At 36.5% G+C, this 19,356-nt stretch overlaps 1 protein-coding gene across 4 annotated transcripts in view; it reads right to left on the bottom strand.

The window, feature by feature from the left end:
• ZEB2 (zinc finger E-box binding homeobox 2) overlaps window positions 1–19,356 on the bottom strand; it is a 127,548-nt gene that overhangs the window by 2,729 nt on the left and 105,463 nt on the right. For all 4 annotated transcript variants that reach the window (XM_033112004.1, XM_033112002.1, XM_033112003.1 and 1 more), the window contains exons 5-10: window positions 14,146–14,334; window positions 13,234–13,448; window positions 10,522–10,630; window positions 7,617–9,586; window positions 6,045–6,225; window positions 1–246 (exon numbers count right to left, since the gene is read on the bottom strand). The exon at window positions 1–246 is cut by the window's left edge. In XM_033112004.1, coding sequence (XP_032967895.1) covers window positions 1–246; window positions 6,045–6,225; window positions 7,617–9,586; window positions 10,522–10,630; window positions 13,234–13,448; window positions 14,146–14,334 — 2,910 coding nt within the window. The remainder of the gene's footprint in view (window positions 247–6,044; window positions 6,226–7,616; window positions 9,587–10,521; window positions 10,631–13,233; window positions 13,449–14,145; window positions 14,335–19,356) is intronic.

Below are 19,356 nucleotides of genomic sequence, written 5' to 3'. Positions count from 1 at the left end.
CCGTGGGTTCCAAATGCCCTTTCTCGCGCGCCTCGCGCTCGGCCGCTTCCCGCTCCTCCGCCTCCCGCTTGCAGTAGGAATACCTGTGATTCATGTGCTGCGAGTAGGAGCCCGAGTGCGAAAAGCGCTTGCCACATTTATCACACTGGTAGGGCTTCTCGCCCGAGTGAAGCCTCGAGTGCTCGATAAGGTGGTGCTTGTGTTTAAACGCTTTCTTACAAATCTGACACTGATGTGGTCTTTTTCCTGAGAGAAAGAACAAAATTACACGGTGATTAGTGTCTTTGCATGAAGACGCTTTCCAAGAATTCTGCAAAATGTCCAGACCGAAGCGTAAGGGTGTCTGTCTGCTTATGGCGAGAAGATCAACAAGACACTTCAATCTAATCGAAGGAGAGGGAGGAAGAGGAAGAAAGTGAAAATAAAAGTATGGATACGTTTCCATCTCACAATTTTGGCACTCTGATGCTTGCTGATGCAAAACCATGAATAAACAAGGGGAAGCTGGAAAAGTACTAAAGGAAAAAATCTCAGAAAGGAAGCTTTTAATTGCTAATTGCCTCATTAAAAACTTTGAAATATGTCTTATTGAGCAAGAAATTTCTAGTGCTTTTGCACATATTTTTATTAGGTAATTCTCTTCCTTACAATTTAAATACAAGGACTTATGTGAAAGTGATAAAGGTGGCATCATCGCTGGCACTGGCATTTATGCCCTCTGCTAGTTAAGTCGCAAATGGTGGCTTTGAAAATGGGCTTTATGTCACAAACAGGAACAAACTGCTAAGTTAGGCAGGATCGGAAATAGACGAAAGATGATGTTAAGAATGTCTTATCAGCCATATGATTCTAAGAATAAAAATTAGAGAAGAAATCACTTGAAAATACAAAGTAGAAAGATGGATGTTGTGGAGGCGGAACTAATTCCAAATAGTGTTTTCCCTCTAAAGTTTTCCATGAGATGTCAGCCACTTGTTGAGTGTTAAAATACTCTTCAGCTCGAGAATGCTGTATTTCCTTTGGCATTCCAGGCAGTTTCTAACCAGTGTTTGCAATTTGAAACCAGTGCCAAGCCTAAACACATCTGGTTGATTCCACGCCACAAATAGCACTGGAATGCCTTCAACACCTTCCATAGCTGCCATACTTAAAAAGTTTATTTCCAAAATAGAACTGACAAAAGAAATTTATCAGACTGATGCTCCACAGTTAAAGTCAGAAATGTGTCATACAGAGCAAGCTGTATCGTCATAACATACATGAAGCTATGTGCTTATATTTCCTAATACAAACTTGCATTTCAGCAAATTAAATTAAAAATCACCATTAGTAGATTCAACCCCATTTTCATTTGCTAAGTGTCATGTTATGAGATTAGAAACCCATTCTACACACTTCAGGTATTCAGTTATATGGCGAGATATAATTTCAATTAGTAATCAAATATCTTTAATAATGTTATTGAATGCCTCTGGGGCATGCTACTATTTAGAAAATGCTGTAGGCTGCTATATGTTATTTTATTAACGGTCTTTATTTTACTGGAATGTCCAATATAAATGTAGTGATGGTAGTTGTGGTAAGGTACACTATTAGGATAGGAAGAAGTTATGTACCTGTAAAAGAAATTAGGAAGACATTTGTTGGTGACTACTCTTTGTACTGGAAATAAGGAAGATTCTAGTAATCTGTTTCTAGTCTGTAGCTAATAGTCTGAAGAAAAAAAGTATAATTCAAACCACGCAAGAACCACTCCTTAACTTTTGGAAAAGATGTTTTGAATGAAGTAAACTGGATAAGAGAGAAGAGAATTCCAATGGAATGCCAAGAGTTTGGAAAGAAAGTGTGCTTTTTCATTTGATAAGACCATTGCGATGGGAAGTTCATTTAACAGGAAGCAGAAGTGTTATTTGGGAAAAAGACAGAGGTTTTGCCTTCCAGAAAACTTGAAGTTGCTGTATACGAATTTGGTCTCTCTTGGGTGTTTTTGGACCTTAAAGAAAAGAATGCCAGTCAGAAGCAAGGATAAGGCATTTCTGATAGTGGCAATTCATTCACCGGGACAGGATGGCGCAGTGTTAAATAGGGAAGATGGGTTCTGGAGACTAATTGCTTGGGTTAAATCCATCTTTTATGACCAGCTGTGCAGTCTCAGGGATGGTCACCTCCGTAAGGACCAAGGTCATTGTCAGTAAAAGGGAGATCATTTGAGGACCTGACTTGTGGACAAGGCATAGGGGTACAGGAGACAACGTAGGCAAGAACAGTGCAAGGATCGCATGTGGTAAGCAATTAATGTTCCTTTTTCTGCATTCGTTAATACATTTTCAATAATTTCCCAAGTTGTAAACAAGATGCATGTATCAGGAGCAGAGTACACAGAAGAAAGGAATCTAAATGGAGAGAAGAGAAAGTGCAGATGAAAAATTTCTTGGTGCTTCAGTTGCTACAGCATGTGTTGGTAGAACCGTCCTACAATCTCCTTTAGATACTAATGTCTCATCAGCTCAGGAGCACAAAAAGGTCCACCAGATAGGTCACTTCACTATCGGCTGTGTGACTAATTTTGAATGAACGTCACAGTTAATGTGGCTCTCTCTTTTCCCAAGGAACAAAACACAAAGCAGTGTCCTTCGAACAAGCACTCCCCAGGACAAGTTTCAAGGCTTGTTAGGAATCTTGGGGAATGCCCACTAAACTGCAGTCTGTTATGTAAATATTCTATGGTTACAGGCAACCAACTTGCGGGGAATTCATTTGATAATAAACAATATGCTTACAATCAAAATATATTAATTTGCATTATGAGCTAACAATCTGAAAGAATAAAATATTCAGCTACTATGTCATGCAAAGGATAGAATTTGGGAGTGCAGTGCGGGGAGTTTTCACCTATTTTATGCACTAAATCTCCAGAAGTTTCACTGGTATTTAATAAATTCAATTTAAATAGGAACTGACTTGGACATTCTTCTCTTTTTAACATGTTCGATTGGTTTACCTGATTCAAATCAAGACATCCTGGAATTAAATTTCCACATGAGTAAGATTCAGAAAAACATCTAAATTGACACTGAATGATCAAAACTTTTTGGGGGTAAATTTTTTCCTAATATCGAGGTTCATGATTCACCTGACAGCTAGAATGATAACTAAAGTTAATAAATGGAAGGTTTTGGTATGAAAAATATTATCCTATAACTGAGAAACAAAATTGACTAGTAATTTATTTAAAACTTTGACTTTATCTACTTAAATGAAGAAAGCTTTTTATACTTTTCTCAATAAGGAGGGTTTAAAAGCACCTACCACGATGTCTCAACAGAGAAAGTACTCAATGAATATCAGATTTAAATTTTGGTAGAATACAAATGAGTTCTTAACAGTACCTAACAGGAGTTTCAGATTTTTTATTTCAAAGTACTTGTTTGTGACAATGAATCCTATCAAGTCAACATTTATGTAATGTTTCTTTCCTCTGTCCCAGGCCCAGGTCCCAGGAAATGAAAGCAAGCAATACACCACTGGTAAGAAAAATTAAGCATTATATCTTTGGTGTCTGTCTAGAAATGAATTAAACTGATTGAGGTAAAAGCACAGGATCTCAAGAAGTAGCTCATAATTTCTTTCTTAATTTAAACTATTCTATATGTTAAACTGCAGACAGATGTAACAAACACACTTTATCAATGACACATTCATAATCAACACATAATCAAATAATTCAACATCATTTCCCAACCTTAGAATCAATCAGCCCGAAGACTGTTCTCACTTAGAGTTTTCATATTATTGCATTCTCAAAGTATTACTAGTCTTTAATATAAACAAATAAAAGGCTTGTGGGGCCCAATTAAGGAAGGAAAATGAACTAAATTTCCACATATATAATGAAGATAGAAAAATTCATGAAGAACTTCACTTTGACGGAACCTAATACACTGACAGTAGTAATGTCATGAGATGTTTGGTCAAGAGACCAAAAAGTTAACACATTGGAAACTTGACAAGCCAGGAAGCCAACAGGAGGATAATTAATCACGCATTTAGAGAAACCATTGGATGGTTAGCATCTTGTTGCTAGGCAATCTTTCGAGGCAGCAGATCTCACATCTTAAAGGATTGGAATGTTTCATTTTTATTTTTTAAAATACAGGATGTTTTTCAGATTGATTATGCATATTTGTGTTTGTCAACTTTTGGGTCTCTCAATTATTTATATACCTATGATGTTTATGAACTATGTAAGTGATAAAAAATAAAGATATTGACTGGATGTCAATATGTATGATAGCCCTCACTAAAATAAAAGTTTTACACTCACCATGTAGTAAATGATAGAGTTTGCATATGGTCATATAATAAAACCAATCAGAGAGGGAAAGATGCCTTCAGTGATGTGTCTATTGTAGCTGAATAATGAAATACAAAATATATTTGAGGTTGATTAAAATATTAAAGTAAATTGAGGTATGAGAATATCTTTACTTTAAAAATACTTAAATAGGACTTGGCACTAAAGAAAATATCTTTGCTATCTACCAAAAAGGACAAATGTAGGACAATTTTGGTGTTTCAAACATGAAATTATATCACGCAATTATAAAAACTCTTGAGATTTGTTATTCAACTTAAGTAGTCTTTAAAGTATCATTAGTTGAACTTTTAAAATAATAGCCATTAATATCAGACAGTTGAAGAAAAGGAAAACTGGGTTGGTTGGAGTAAGAACACCGTTGTTTATCAACCTCGCTCTCTTCACAAATAGCCTCAACACTTCATGTTATAGAACTCACCTAACTTTCCCCCAGCCCCCCAGGCTGATTCTGGTCACTTGTGCTGTCTCCTGCACATACCCAGTGAGGAAAAAGGGAAGTTGATAAGTACACGTGCTTCCCAAAGATCGTTTTCAATCTCTCAAAAGGGTGCCAAGTATTTAGACAGTCAAAATAATGACAGAAAGCATCCCCATTCATTTTCCTTCGTTTTTCTTTATCTTCTTTTGTCTCTTCATCACTTTTCCCCACAAAGCATTAATGTTAAATTATTTTTTTCCTCTATATTGAAATGTTCGATACTAGATTTCTTGGTTTAAAATGAGATTTTTTCTACAATTTCACCCTGCCAATATTTTGATTGAAATCCTACTCTTTCTTTTCCCATCTAGGGCTAGTACAGCGTGCCAAATTTCTAGTGGGAAAAGTTGGAGATGGCTTAGAGACAGGGATGAGGCTAAATTACTTTGTTGTTAAAGGTGGAGGGAGTAGGACGGGGGAGGGAACACAGGCACAGTTCCACCACAGAGCTGCAGATTGGATCTTGGATTGTGGGAATTAATATTACTTCCCATGATGGTACTTCACCTTTATTTGAGAAAATTAACCCACTATCTCTCTACTCTTAGGGAAGAATTAGGCTGCTATCTGGTCAGCTCTGTAATTGTTCCAATCTGAAAATAAACTAATTAAATTTAGAAAGTTTTATTTTAGTCCTCTAAATGTAAGTAGTTTCAGTAGCTCATTTGGCCTATTACTTTACTTATGTCTTTTCTTTCACAGAACTAATACTTTCAGTTTATTCAAAATATGGCCAATTTATAAAAAGCAACCAGAATCACACCTAAATCATGGCTTACTTGATTTTTAGATGATGAAATTAATACAGGATTGACTAAACTTTTTGTTATTAAGTGTTTACTTATGTAGGTTCATCACAGCTTAAGTATTTGAAATTATTTTCAATAACTGGATTGTGTCATGCCATTTCATTGCTGTGGCCATTTAAATACACCTTTGACATGATTTGTGAATTTGGTGTACAGATTAACTCAGAAGATAGAAAGACAAGCACACTCATAAACACATGAATGATCCAATAAACAGACAACAAAAAAAGTCCTACTGAGCTAGGCAAAAGCGTTATTTCTTCCTTGTTGAAGGTATCAGCATATGCTACATCTTATGTTGCACAAGTGTACTCATTAAATATTATGAAATGTACAGCAGGCTGGGAAGCTCTAACTAGCTAGTCAAAGTCACTCATACCTGTGTGTTCGTATTTATGTCGCAGAAGGGAACTGCTTTTCTGGAATGTCTTGTCACATAAGTCACATGCATACATGCCACTCTCTGTCTTCTTGATCTTCTTTCGAGACAGACAGGAGTCGGAGTCTGTCATGTCATCTAGGCCTGACATGTAGTCTTGTGCTCCATCAAGCAATTCTCCCTGTGATAGAATCATATAGTTCAACACAGTCTCTTCTCTTTGTATTTATACCAAACAACTTCAGATAGGCTGACATTTGGAAATCTCACAAGTGCTTGCTATTAATCAATCTAGTTTTTTTTTTTTAGTACTTTCCATAAACAATAGATGACAATAGATGAGGTCTCACATTTCAAAAAAATAAAAGCCTTCTGTGCCCTAGATGGTAGACCTCATTGTTTTTCAAGGATAGAAAATGGTCAGCTCTGAAAGTGAGAAAAACATGAAATTTTCTAAAAAATCCTTAATTTCCTTTATATCAAGACATATCCATGAGTGAAAATTCAACATCAGAATTTGTGTATTTTCCAGTGTACTTAACTTTAGAAATGATCGGTAGCTGCAGAGACCTCATTTTAATTGAATATTATATTTAGGTACAAAATGTTATTATTATGCAATCTATTTAAATGTATGTCTACCAACTAAGGGCCTCAAGCTATATTTTTATATTTAATTTTCTAATTTGAAATAGGGAATATTAATAACACTTTTTATCAATGTTCTATCTATGTTAAAACAGCCTTCAGCATTGAGCAATAATGAATGTGGATCAGTAAATTATTAAATTTCTTGATATTTATTTTGTCTTGATCCAAAGGAGTGCAAACTTGCATGATAACATACATTTCCATTTGCTAGTCCACAGTTCAGTTTTCTTAGACTACGTTTGCACTAATTAATATTAGAGAAGATTAAATAGGCTTAAATACATTTACAGAGAGGGCAGATGTACTATAAATTGGAATACTGGAACAGCTGTTATAGAGGTGCACAGCTACTTATGCTCCTATTTTGCAAAAAGGGATTATACTCCATGATGTTAAAACATACCTGCTTTTGCATTTGAAAAATCATGAATTATTTACTAGTTTGAAAATTATACAAAAAGTCATGTGGAATGTACAAAATATCTTTACAAATATTCTTCAAAATAAACTATTCCCTATAAAATCAACTACATATCAAATTTATACTTGCATTATTGCAAATTGTGAACATCTGTAAAAGTATGTGACTATTATAAATGTTAACTTTTAGCATCTAGGTAAGTTACAGCAAATATTGTTATCAATGTATAATTCTAAAAGCAGATGGATCGATCTAAACAAATCTCAAAAATAAATATTAAGTTCTTTTTTATCTTTTTTAAGGCAAACGTGCTTAAATAGTAGTGTTCCACTGTTTCTCCATTTAATTTTCTACTTTGGGTTCAGTTATAACAAACTCATCTCTTTCTGCTGAAATCATAGTACTTGATTTTTTTCACTACGATTTTTTTCCCCGACATGCACATAAAATGATATAATTTTCACCTCCTCTTTTCACAGCAAAAACATATGTCACATTACCTGAAATCCTTGTTTCCGTTGGTACTTTCTCCTTTGCTGCATATCAGCAAAAGTAGCTGCTCCAGTTGGGTAGGTATAGGCCATATGTGGTAGGAAGCTCATCTGATCCAGTCCTGGGTATGGTCGTAGCCCAGGGATACTGGTCTGGACTGGTGGCATGAAAGTGGCAGGGGGAAATGCGCTTTGTGGAGGAAGAGCTGTGTATAAAGGTTTGGCACTAAATGGGTTCATGCCGAACACTGGATTAGTGCTTTTGTTGTCCAGATTATTTGAATTTGAAAACTCTTTCTTGATAAAAGTCAAGTTTAGAGGCTCATCTGAGTTTTCAGATGTTGAAGAAATACTGTTATGGTCTAAACTTATGCTGCTAGCTTTTGTTTTGTTCTTTGTGGCTATAATACTTTTGGGTTCTTTCATTTGTTTTGGTAATGACAAGTCCAAAGGCTCAGCCTGGAGCTCCTCAGAAGAGAAGCTGTTTGGAGTGTAAGAACTACTGTGGGAGTTTTTAGAAGATGTGGAGGAAAGATTTAAGGGAGAAGGAGTGTTACTCCTTGAGTGGTCCAATTTTTCAACTGGTTTAATATTGGTAAAATGGGAAGGTTTTGTTAGCCTGAGAGGAGGATCACAATTCGTAACACTGTTGTGGAGTTCTGCTATAGACGGTGATGTTATAGAGTCCATAGGTTTTACAGGAGACCTGGGTAATAAAGAGTCTTTTGTGGGAGGGTTGCTGCTGGGAGCTAACGGCTTGGAGTTCCTTTCCAGTGATGGTGACCTGGAATTTGAATACTGGTAGACTTTTCGTTGCTCAAACCATTCCTTCACAAATTCCTGAGGAAGGCCCACAGCAATGGAAATTTTCAGCAGTTCATCAGAGTTGGGCTCCATGTTCATAGCATAATATGCTTTAAGTACAGACATGTGGTCCTTGTATGGGTTGATGGGGCTTGTCATTCCTTTCTCAGAAAGTACAGATGACAAGAGGAGGGCTTTATTATCAACAAAAACTCCGGCTTTGCTGGGGACTATGTTTTCATGAGGTTGCAGGACTGCCTTGATCTCTTCATTCATCTTACAAAGGTAACGTTCATGCTGATGCAAGGGAATGGGGCCAGGAAAACTTTCTTTACAGAACTGGCATGAAAATGGAGTGGATATGTTGTGGTTCTCAATCATTTTATCATCGGTGACCAAATCTATTAAAGTACGTAGCTTCTCTTTCTTTATGTTACTGATCTGTCTCCTTGAGTCAGTAGTCAAGCTCTGGAGGCAAGCTTTGGCTTCGTTGACTTTTTCTAATGTGTAGTCAATAATACTTTTAGTGGCACCATTATGACTCACTACTGGAAGACCTACAGGTGGAATATTAGGAGAGGTAACTCCTTGTTCCTCAGGTTGAGAGCATGGATCCTTCATGTGATAACCTTTCAACTTTGAAATTTCTTCAGCCTTGCAGTCCATTTTTTGCCTGGAAACCGTATTGTCCACAATCTGTAGAACCTTTTGTACCTCGCTTAAATTACTATTCATTGTGTGAAATCCAAGTAAAGGGGCTTCCATCCCTACACCTAAGTGCTGCATTGGACTCTGAGCAGACGGATGAACTCCTAGAGGGCTGGTGGCTCCAAGTGCACCATTCATAAAGGGACTAGTGCCGCTAAACCCGTGTGTGGCCATAAGAACTTTATAGTCATTGAAGTCTAGTGGTTCTGTTTTAATTTTCAGTAAGCCTGTTTGTTCAGACATACTAAGTGGTTTTCCATTCTCCAATTTGTTTCTTAACTGGGTAATGGCTGAATTAGTAGGGGAAGAAGAAACAGAATTAGGGGAAGAACCCGTCTTGATATTATTTCTCATTCGGCCATTTACAGAGATCAAACCAATACATTTCTTGCTGCTGATGTGTGAACTGTAGGAACCAGAATGGGAGAAACGTTTCTTGCAGTTTGGGCACTCGTATGGTTTTTCACCTAGAACGATAATTAAAATTAGCATTATATTTCTTTGGCTGAGTAACAACTGCAGTTGTCTACCAAAACAAGAATCTGTAAAAACCAAAGAAAAGGAACACAATGGGGTACCTCTACATTCTAGGTGCTTAGATTAGAATTATGTGGCCATAACTGTTTCTGGGCTTTATCTACCCTGGGAGGACATAATTCAAGATGTTAGCAGTGGAAGGTGAGGGCTATCTATGCCTTTTTCAGCCAAGATCCCAAATCTTGTCTTACCATCAGCAGCCTCCTATTTAAACATAGTGTCAGATTAATGTGTGGTCAATAGCACAATAAAGATGTCACGGTATTTAAAGGGAAGTGTAGCCACGGCTTTAATCAACTCTGTGGAGATTCCATTGATTCCACCAATCCAACTAGTCCTATTAACATCCAATTTGGTAATAAAATGCTTGGCAGAGCTATCAAAATAGTTACAATGGAGAAATCTCAGTGGCAGGACATTGTTCTGTAATATACAGCTCTCAGGAATCAAGGAACATGTGTCATATAGAAAGCTCTTTTCCAAAATTTTTCAATTGTTTTCTTTCATGGTTAGGTATCACCAATGAATATCCTTCAGAATTTGTAACCTGAGTTTCTTTGGGTCACAAATATTTAATCTGTAGAAGGGTTTTCAAAAGGACAAAAAGGAGCCTCTGGATTTTGTAATAAATCAATGTATTAGCAATTTTTAGAAGGTATAAGCATTCCTCCTCTTGCTTATCACCAAGATGGTGCTGTTGGTGGTGAAACAAGTCTCGTGAAGACAAGGCAGGCACACATAGTTTATGAAATAAATGGATAGTTCCAAAAGCTACGAACGGGATTGTGTAAATTTAAAGCAACCTTTTAAAACTCCCCTAATGAAACAAAATGAAAACGCGAGCACCGGCACGTCTGCTACTCACCACTGTGAATTCGCAGGTGTTCTTTCAGATGGTGTTTATACTTGAAGGCCTTGCCGCACTCTGTGCATTTGAACTTGCGATTACCTGCTCCTTGGGTCAGCATTTGGTGCTATAAAAGAAAGAGTGACATCAGTTTTGTGCAGGAGGAACAAAGGAAATTTGTTACAAATATTTTTAAAAGGCCTCTATTTTTCAGACAGGCCAAAAGGTTTGAGTGCACGTTTATTTATTTGCCCAGTCTTTCAGAGTTGCAATAAAAGTGATAATGTTGGCAATAAAATCGGAACAACAACAAAAAAAAGTGTTTTCACATGTGCATCCAACACTTGCTTTAGCATTATCTCTGTAGTATCTTTTCCAAAATGTTTCTTTGAGCCTTTGGAGAGAAGAAAGCATAATTGCAAAGATGTTTGTGGTTCTCTGTGTTTACTGCAAATTCTAAAATCTGAAGATTCCCTGTTGTCAGGCAACTATTTTGTCAAGAAAAAAAATAAATACTATCCTGAAAATTCTAAATAGTCTCCCAAAAAACTTCCCTCAGAAATAACGGATTTTATCAATTATCTCATACTGAAGCAATACCAAATTTGAAGAAGAAGGGAAAAAACCTCACACACAAACAAAAAAAAATCCTTGACTACAAATACACGATACGATACGCATGTTTCAATATCCTCTTCACTGTGCTAGTAGCAAATGTAAACCTTGTGTTTCCTGAGGTGTTGCATATCAGATTTGATTCATTATCAAATGTGAGAGACAACATCTTGGGTTATAGCTACTTGAGCAGTTTTATCACAGGTCAGTAGGAAAGACTTCAACGACTTTTCATTTTCCTTTTTCAGTAGTGTGCTAGGGAGTAGGGACAAAAAAGAAAAAAAAAAGTTTGCTGAAAAGACAAGTTAAAAGCAGTGAAGATATAATCAAACACAGCTGACCTTTTTGAACAAGGGGAAAAAAGCACTGTGACTTAGAATCCTGAAGGAAAAAAAAAAAATACAGCCATCCACTCTGGAGGCTCAAGGTAGGAGGTCAGCCTTTTTCAAGCAGCAATGACACAAAAGCCTTTTGCAAAAAGACAGCACAGAAACGGTATGACAACTGCTAGGGTGTGCTGAATCTTCCCACATTCCTAGTGAGACAGATGGTGTTACATGGGACACAGGGAGGTTTGTTCAAACAGCAGCAACCTTCAAAGATCAAGCGGAGCCCAGCCCGCCGAGCGCCATTGAGGGACCAGCGCTCATATGTTGCTGAGTTGCATAAACAAACAGCAACAGCTGCTTTGTCTCCCCCCACAGCCCTCAGAGGACTACTATAAACTTTAGTTGTGCCACTGTTAATATGATACAATCATTTTAATTTACTAATTGTAAATGCCATGAGCAAATGAGCGGACTTTTCAACACCAAAGCTACCATTCATAATGCGCCAACACAATCACACTTCTGCATGTGAAATTTAAAGCAGTTACGCTAGATAAATATCTAGGCACTTTCTTTTTTTTTTTCCTGGAGTTTTTGTGCATATAAGTGAAGGGAGATAAACTGTTACATAAGTATAACTATGCCAGCATAGTTTTTATAACTGAACTTTGAAAAACATTCAGGTGACAAGCCCAATTAGATTTAAATGGAATGATTTCTGTGAACCGTCCTCTTAAAATAGTAAAATTCCATAATACCGTATCATCACCATTGCTTGATTGTTTTGCTTACTCACATTTTCTTTAGTCAAAGAGAATAAAGCCCATAAGAAAAGAAAAAACATAAAAATTTTATATAATACCCTGTTTAATAATTTTTAAAACTGATATGGTGGCAAAGCTTATATAGGATGATTCCAGCTCTGTAGGGCCAGTTATTGGGACTTAAGGCACACCATTTCTGTTACCATTGGCACATAACATAATATCACTCTGCAGTCAATTCTCCCAGGAGGACAGAAAGAGCAATTTTGCTAAAACATTTAAGAGACACTGTGAATCAATCCTATTCAATCATTTTAAGGATTTAAGAAGCTCTGCTTACCTGTCCAAGACAGAGATTTTATTTTTAACACAAATAAACCCCAAAAAGGCAGAGTTATTTTAACATTCAGTGACAAATATGAATGTCAAGAAGGGATCATTTTTAACGTATATCCAACATTTTAGGATTAATCCAGTTTACTTTTAATATATACACACATCTATGCTTTTAAAGTTTTTTCCTTAAAACACTTAATTAGATTTCATAAACTAGTAGCAGCTTATAAAAATACCCTAAGTAATTGAAGGTGTTATACGACAAATGAAAGAAATACACACTTCTTTTACTACGACTTAGATCCTATATGAAAAAAAAAAAATCTAAGTAAAACGGGGTAAAAAATGGAATTAAAATTGCTGAGATGTTTAATAATGTATAATTAAAATGCTACAATTTCATTCACTTTTTGTGGAACATAAAAATGAAACTAAAGTCAAGTTAAAGTGCAAATAAAATTTCTAAATTAGAAATTAACACACTCATTCGATCGTGAACATAAGACTATTAAATCATATTAGAAGAGACCATCAAAAAATCATTTAGACCTCAATTAAAGCTATTACCATTAAAAGATCTGCATCTTCAAAATGCCATGAAAAATTAATAATGATTGCCAATCAAAGCAATATCGTTTCTCTAAGGGGTTATTATAGAAAGAAATCACTTAAAACCAACCCCCCACCTGATCTGTCCCTGGCTTGTGCGTCACCATATGCCGCTCGAGCTGGGTGCGGTAGGCAAACGTGTAGCTACAAAGAGGGCAGGAAAAGTTCTCTTCATTCTTCTCGTGGCGGTACTTGATGTGCTCCTTCAGTGATGTCAAGCGCTTGTAGCCCCGGTCGCAGTAGGGGCAGGTCAGCAGTTGGGCAAAAGCATCTGGAGTTCCAGGTGGCAGGTCTGTAGCCGAGAGACGAGAGGGAGAGAAGCAGGCCAAAAGGTCAGTAAATCAATGGCAGCTAATGGGCTGACTGCCCGGGATGGTATGACAGGAATCACTGCAATCTGCTCCACGAGAGTGCCATCATTGCACTCGGCCTCCGTGCACACCAGTCCCCTCGCACACCCAGGACAGACTTGTTGGAATCAGCTCACACTGCGCTAGAAAATTAATTAATTACTTGAGCGTTTTTTGGGGAAATTTAAACAGCTGATAAATGAGGAAATTCTCTTCAGGTGACTGACGGTTCGTAGTAAACCTTTAGTTACATATAACTCAGGAATTCACAGTGTGAAGGAGCTTTTCAGGTACCCGGGAAGAAGAACAAAAGGTTAGGGTCAGGATTTCTAAACTTTTTTTTTTTTCCCCTCAAAAGTGAAATATTTCTGAAAGCTAGGAATCAATTTAGATATTTTTATCTCTTAGAAATAAGCTCTAATTGTTCTTGTTCTTTATTGGACGTACAAATGACACAAATTTGCTGACAAAAAAATTTCACAATACCCTAAAATTACAGTTCTAATCTTTGCTCATGAAATTCCATGCCTCTGCAGCTGTTCTTCAAATTTTAAGGTAAACACCCAGGCATGTAGTGCATTTGTAATTGTAACAGCTGCAGAGGTCAGTATAGTGGCTAAAAATGAATTACAGCCTCACCATTTTCTTCTTGCCCATTGGCCTCTGGCGTGCCAAGGCGAGACAGCTCCTCGGGGGCTTCTGGGTAAATAATGGCTGTGTCACTGCGCTGAAGGTACTCCTCAATGCTGACTGCATGGCCATCGCGTTCCTCCAGTTTTCTTTTGGCAAAGTATTCCTCGAAGTCTGATGTGCAATTTGCATTCTTAACTGAAATCATAAAAGGAAAAGAAATGTCTTTTCAGGGCCTTCTTCCTTAGGAGCCCCAGCCGGCTTACATCATTGCTAGTAAGAAATCTTGACTTGCAAAAAGACTACCAACACCGAGTTTATTTGTAAGAAATGTTGCAGATGACCAGTGATTGGTTGAATGCTTAGTTTCATAAAATAGGTACCGCCCAAAAAAGAGGACACTTTGCTTTAAGTTCAATAAGCACATTTTCTTTTCTTCCAGGAATACTAGTCCACATAATTCACAAAGAAGGGGAAAAAAAATTTTACAGAAAATTTTTGAAAAGATGAACTACATTGGAAGATTCATAAACAGGAGAGATAATACGAGCTCAAAGCTACATTAATAGTCTATATAAAACTTCCTTTTCTTTTAATAAACTTATACTTAATTTTTTTATTGTCCACTAAACTTAACGTTTCTAACCACATATACATCATTGTTGCTAAATATAAGCTTTTAACCCTCCACTCTGAATATCACGGACGACCAGGACTACACAGTCTGAGACAGATGTGAAATGACATATTCCTAGAGAGATAATAATGCGACTTTGTTTTAAAAAAATCATGCAATGTGGTAGTTTATCTTTTCCTATAATTTCAATATTTGGCTCAGCATTTTAAAGCTGCTAAAAATACAATTAAGCTTACTACTGATAGAAATAAAATAAAAAGTAACAGAATGAGTTAAGAAAACAGCTATATGGCCATGTGATTTTGATATTATTTTTGAATTTTGTAATTATGATCCTATTCTCATAAAGTGAATAACAGTTATAAATCAATTTTGGAAACTTGTGTCAAAAGATTAGGTATATTTGAAACTACTAAATATGTTTCTGAAATAAGCTGTTGTTTAAATATCCTAAATACATTTTTTTTATGCATAAGACAGAGTTGGGAGACTAGCTATTACATTATACTCTAGTATAAGTAGGTGGGGAAAAAAATCCTTTGCTTAAACAACTAATGGTGAGCCCTACTTTCCTAGTTTCTGAGAGCAGTTAACCTTGATTCCACTGTGAGATTCTTCATCTCACCTTCTCTGCCATAAAAGATGTTATAGTACTTGCCATACTAATTCTGCTTGGCAATTTGTGGCAGGGGTGATGTTCAAGCAAGTCAGTCCAGTTTTACTTTTATTTTTGGCTTTCACTATTAAGAACTTGTGGGTTATAGATGAGAATAGAAAGTGGAACCTTCCATTAATTCAAGAAGTATTTACTGAATGCCTGGTATGTGACAGTCATCGTGTCTTGTTTTGACAAGCAAAAAACAGATTCAGTCTCATCCTTCTGGAAGCCATAAGAGTGGTCGATACAAGTGGTATTATCTCAAAAATGAATATAACGTGACAAACTCAAATAAGACTTAGGAAAGGACGTTGTATGGTGGTATGAAAGAAGTAACAGAGGGACCTGAGAGAGTCTGGGAGATCAGGAAAGCTTTAGTTAAGAAAACCTAAAGTTTAACTTTAGGTGCTGAGGGAGAGCAGTGGTGACTGGAAGTAGCATGGAACATTTCAGGACCTAAAAGGAGAGTGCTGGAGTGCAGAGAGAAGTGGTGTAGTGTGATGTAAGGGTGGAGAGGCAGGCGGAACCAGACTGGGCTGCGTGTGATAGCCCTGTTAAGTATTTGGGTTTTATTCTAAGAGAAACAGGAAGCCATTGAAGGGTATTAAGCAAGGAGGATGGTTGGATGAAATTATGGGTTAGCTGTGTTTTTTAATGACAACTCTGGCTATAATGTGATAGGGATTGCAGGAAGAGAAAAGTCAATTCTGGGAAACCCGTTAGCGGTCTCTTGCTATAGGCAAGGCCAAAGATAAAGGTTAAGGAATTGGTGGTAGAGATGACAGTAGGTGTCTGGATTTGGAGAGATACTTCAGAAGTAAAATCACTGGACTTGGGGAAGAATTGGTTGTGCCAAAGAGGGTGAGGCTAAGGTCCTTCCTTAGATTCAGGATTTTCAAATTTGATATATGGTAGGTGGCATTCACCAAAGCAAGGAACTCTGGAATTCTAAAGACTTGAAACTATGAACTAGTACTTTGGATAAAATAAAAGAAAACTGGGGAACATTACACTTTGTAGAGTAGTAAACTAAGTGCTAGCAATGCTAAATATGGAGATCTCAAACCTTTCTCTTTTGCCACTCCGAATTCTGTTAATTTTAACAAGAGCAACAGTGTGATTCTGAGACCCATATTTCCTTCAAATATAGGTTTAGAATGTGCAATAGTGGATTAAGATTTTATATCTTGAAATATTGCTTAAAACTTTTCTTAGAATCTAAAATCTTAAATATTTTCTTAAGAGAATATGGACATAGAGTCAGATCACTTTTCCACTGGTATGCTCATGATGCTATAGATGTTTTCCAAAGGTTACTTATTGGTGATGATTGTGATGGTGTCATTTAGTTTGTATCATTAAGACACTAGAGAGTATGAAGGAACTGCCAACTTGCACAAACTATTTGTTTATTGTTTTGGATCATCAAAATAACTTCAGATCTATCAAAGTTCACCTTTTGTTTTTAAGGGCAAGAAAATATAAAGCGGACAAAATGGTGGATCCAAGATGAACCTTTTTGGAACAACTTGACTGATTTGACCAATGACTGACTTGTTTTTCAGCACTGTGGCAGTAGAAAGTAATGTAACAGCTCTCTTCTGAACCCAGACCTACTCAAATGTTAAATGTTCAAGACACGATTTATTTAAGTTTTTCCAGAACATTGTCCCACTCGAAGATCCTTAGTCTTTGTAAACATGGATGGATGTACATTTAACATCCTAATTTTATCTTGATATTTCAGCAACTATTTGAATTATCTGGCTATCTTTACATGAATTTTCATTTGCATATGAATGTTTCCATCAGAAATGTAATCAAATGCAAATTCAATTGGATTTGCATTAATAGCCTTTTGGCTTAAAAGGGAGGAAAATTCTGATTTTTCTGGATAGGCAAACTAAACTGCATGTAGATACACCACCGGTGTTTGGAGAGGCAATTCACTTGCTAGATCAAATTTGACCATGCTAGACTTCTATGTCAAGTGTGATGGGGACAAAAGACATCAAATCATGTGCTTTCATTAAGTATCACTTTTGATCATCTTTGTATGCTGAGCATCGAGTATCTTGCCTAGAAATTAGTAGGCTCTCAAGAATCATTTATGTAATATATGTGGAATAAATTATGTCCTTAACACTAATCTTGGTGTAGAAATCTTCTAGTAAAAGGAAGCGTAAGATAAGATACTACCTACATTTGAGCTAGAAATTTAGACCTACTATTCAAGCAACTGTAGAACAATTATGCGATAAGCTGTAGTGGGGAATCATACTTACAAAAGTTCAATAGGGCCCAGATGAGTATTCAAAAAGGGTTTCATGAAGAAGATAGCACTCAATCCTTTACATCTATTTGCTCCAGCAGGATTTTTACTCATGTAGTATAGATATGCTACTAGTTATGTATCTCAATATCTAGAGTCACTTAAGTGGGCTTGAGTCTAGTCTTCTCTGAAGTAGGTATAACCATCATGGATATAATGTGGGTTTTTCCTGGTGCTGCCATGGGTACTAGTAACATGTGGTTTTCCTACCCAGCACCACAACATTCTCCTTTGCCTGAGAACAGCATCCCATTTTCTTTATTGCCAAACTTTATGACACCCAGGGCAGCTGCCATCTTGTTGCACGATCTTGCTCCCCTAGCCACAGTGGATTAATCAGCACCTGAAGTGAACCAATCTTAAGATCTTCATTCTTCCAGCCAAACTGTTGATTCGCCCAGGGGTAGCCAACAAATCCAACTGAGTTTAGTAAATCCCTTCTCTATGGTTTTAGGATTTTGTTCCAAAGAGAACATCAGGCAGTTTTGTTTTGTTTGTTTTTTCCTCCAAGTGACTATAGATATAAGATGTAGAACAAAGGAATTGATATATCCCATATAGAATAAGAAGATTTATGAAGGGAGAGAATTAAGAAGACACACAGAGACAAAATGGCAAGTCCAGACAGTACATTCCTAGCTATATTTGCTCCTGAGGCCAAGCTGCACCTCTGTCCTTCCAGTGGCTCTGTTTTCAACCCTCCTTAGAGTCTGTGAGCTGGAACATTCCCTTTTCTAACTTTAGGCTATGTTGTGTTTCAGTCTGCTAGGTCCCAAATCACTCTAATTGTTATAATACTAGAACAAATAATGGGATTATATTCTGCTTATTCTTAAAATTGTTAGGAAGGATGAAATTTTGATTCTATTTGGAAGTTCACATTTTTGGTTTTTGCAAATATTTTGTACTACTGTATAGTGGACACAGGAATGAGGTAGAAAATTTGCTAGAAAGTTATAGAATTCCCCACTGCATTTTTCTAGTCTAAAATCAACCTCATTTTCCTTTTTTTTTTTTTTTTTTTGGTAATCCTCTTCAATCCTTGGTATCCTTGGAAGAACTGCCAAAACACACTGACAAAGGATATTTGCATGGTATTTATGATCAAACCATAATAAAAATTCACAGGAAACCTCAAGTAATTTCTTCCCATACCTCTCCAGAGGTTTTGCATTTAGTCCTAAAATTTACCCTAATGTCTCGCAAATATCTCAACTTTCCCTAAGGTCAAGTAAACTTTTCTCTATCTAAAAAAAGAATTTCATTAATTAAAAATGTTTCCTCATAGCCACATGTATTTTAATATTGTTAGGATACATTTCTAGGTCACTTCAAGTCAGAAAAGCCTCAAATTTCTTGCAAATATGGTGGTCACTCTTACTAATGCTGCTTATTAAAGATACTTTCATAAATATTTTTATGTCTAGCTTAGATATTCATATGTTTACACAGATAATGGTAAGTATCAATATGGGCTGACTTTAAAAATTATTGCCTAAAAACAAGCAGTGGTAGCAACTCTAAATAAAAGAGATATATTGGGCTTCAAATCAGTCACCGCCCCCCCCATAACTGAGTTGTTTTAGGGTACTT

Source organism: Rhinolophus ferrumequinum, chromosome 8, assembly GCF_004115265.2.
Source record: "Rhinolophus ferrumequinum isolate MPI-CBG mRhiFer1 chromosome 8, mRhiFer1_v1.p, whole genome shotgun sequence".
Taxonomy (NCBI): Eukaryota; Metazoa; Chordata; class Mammalia; order Chiroptera; family Rhinolophidae; genus Rhinolophus; species Rhinolophus ferrumequinum.
This window is presented reverse-complemented; position numbering and strand designations above follow the sequence as displayed.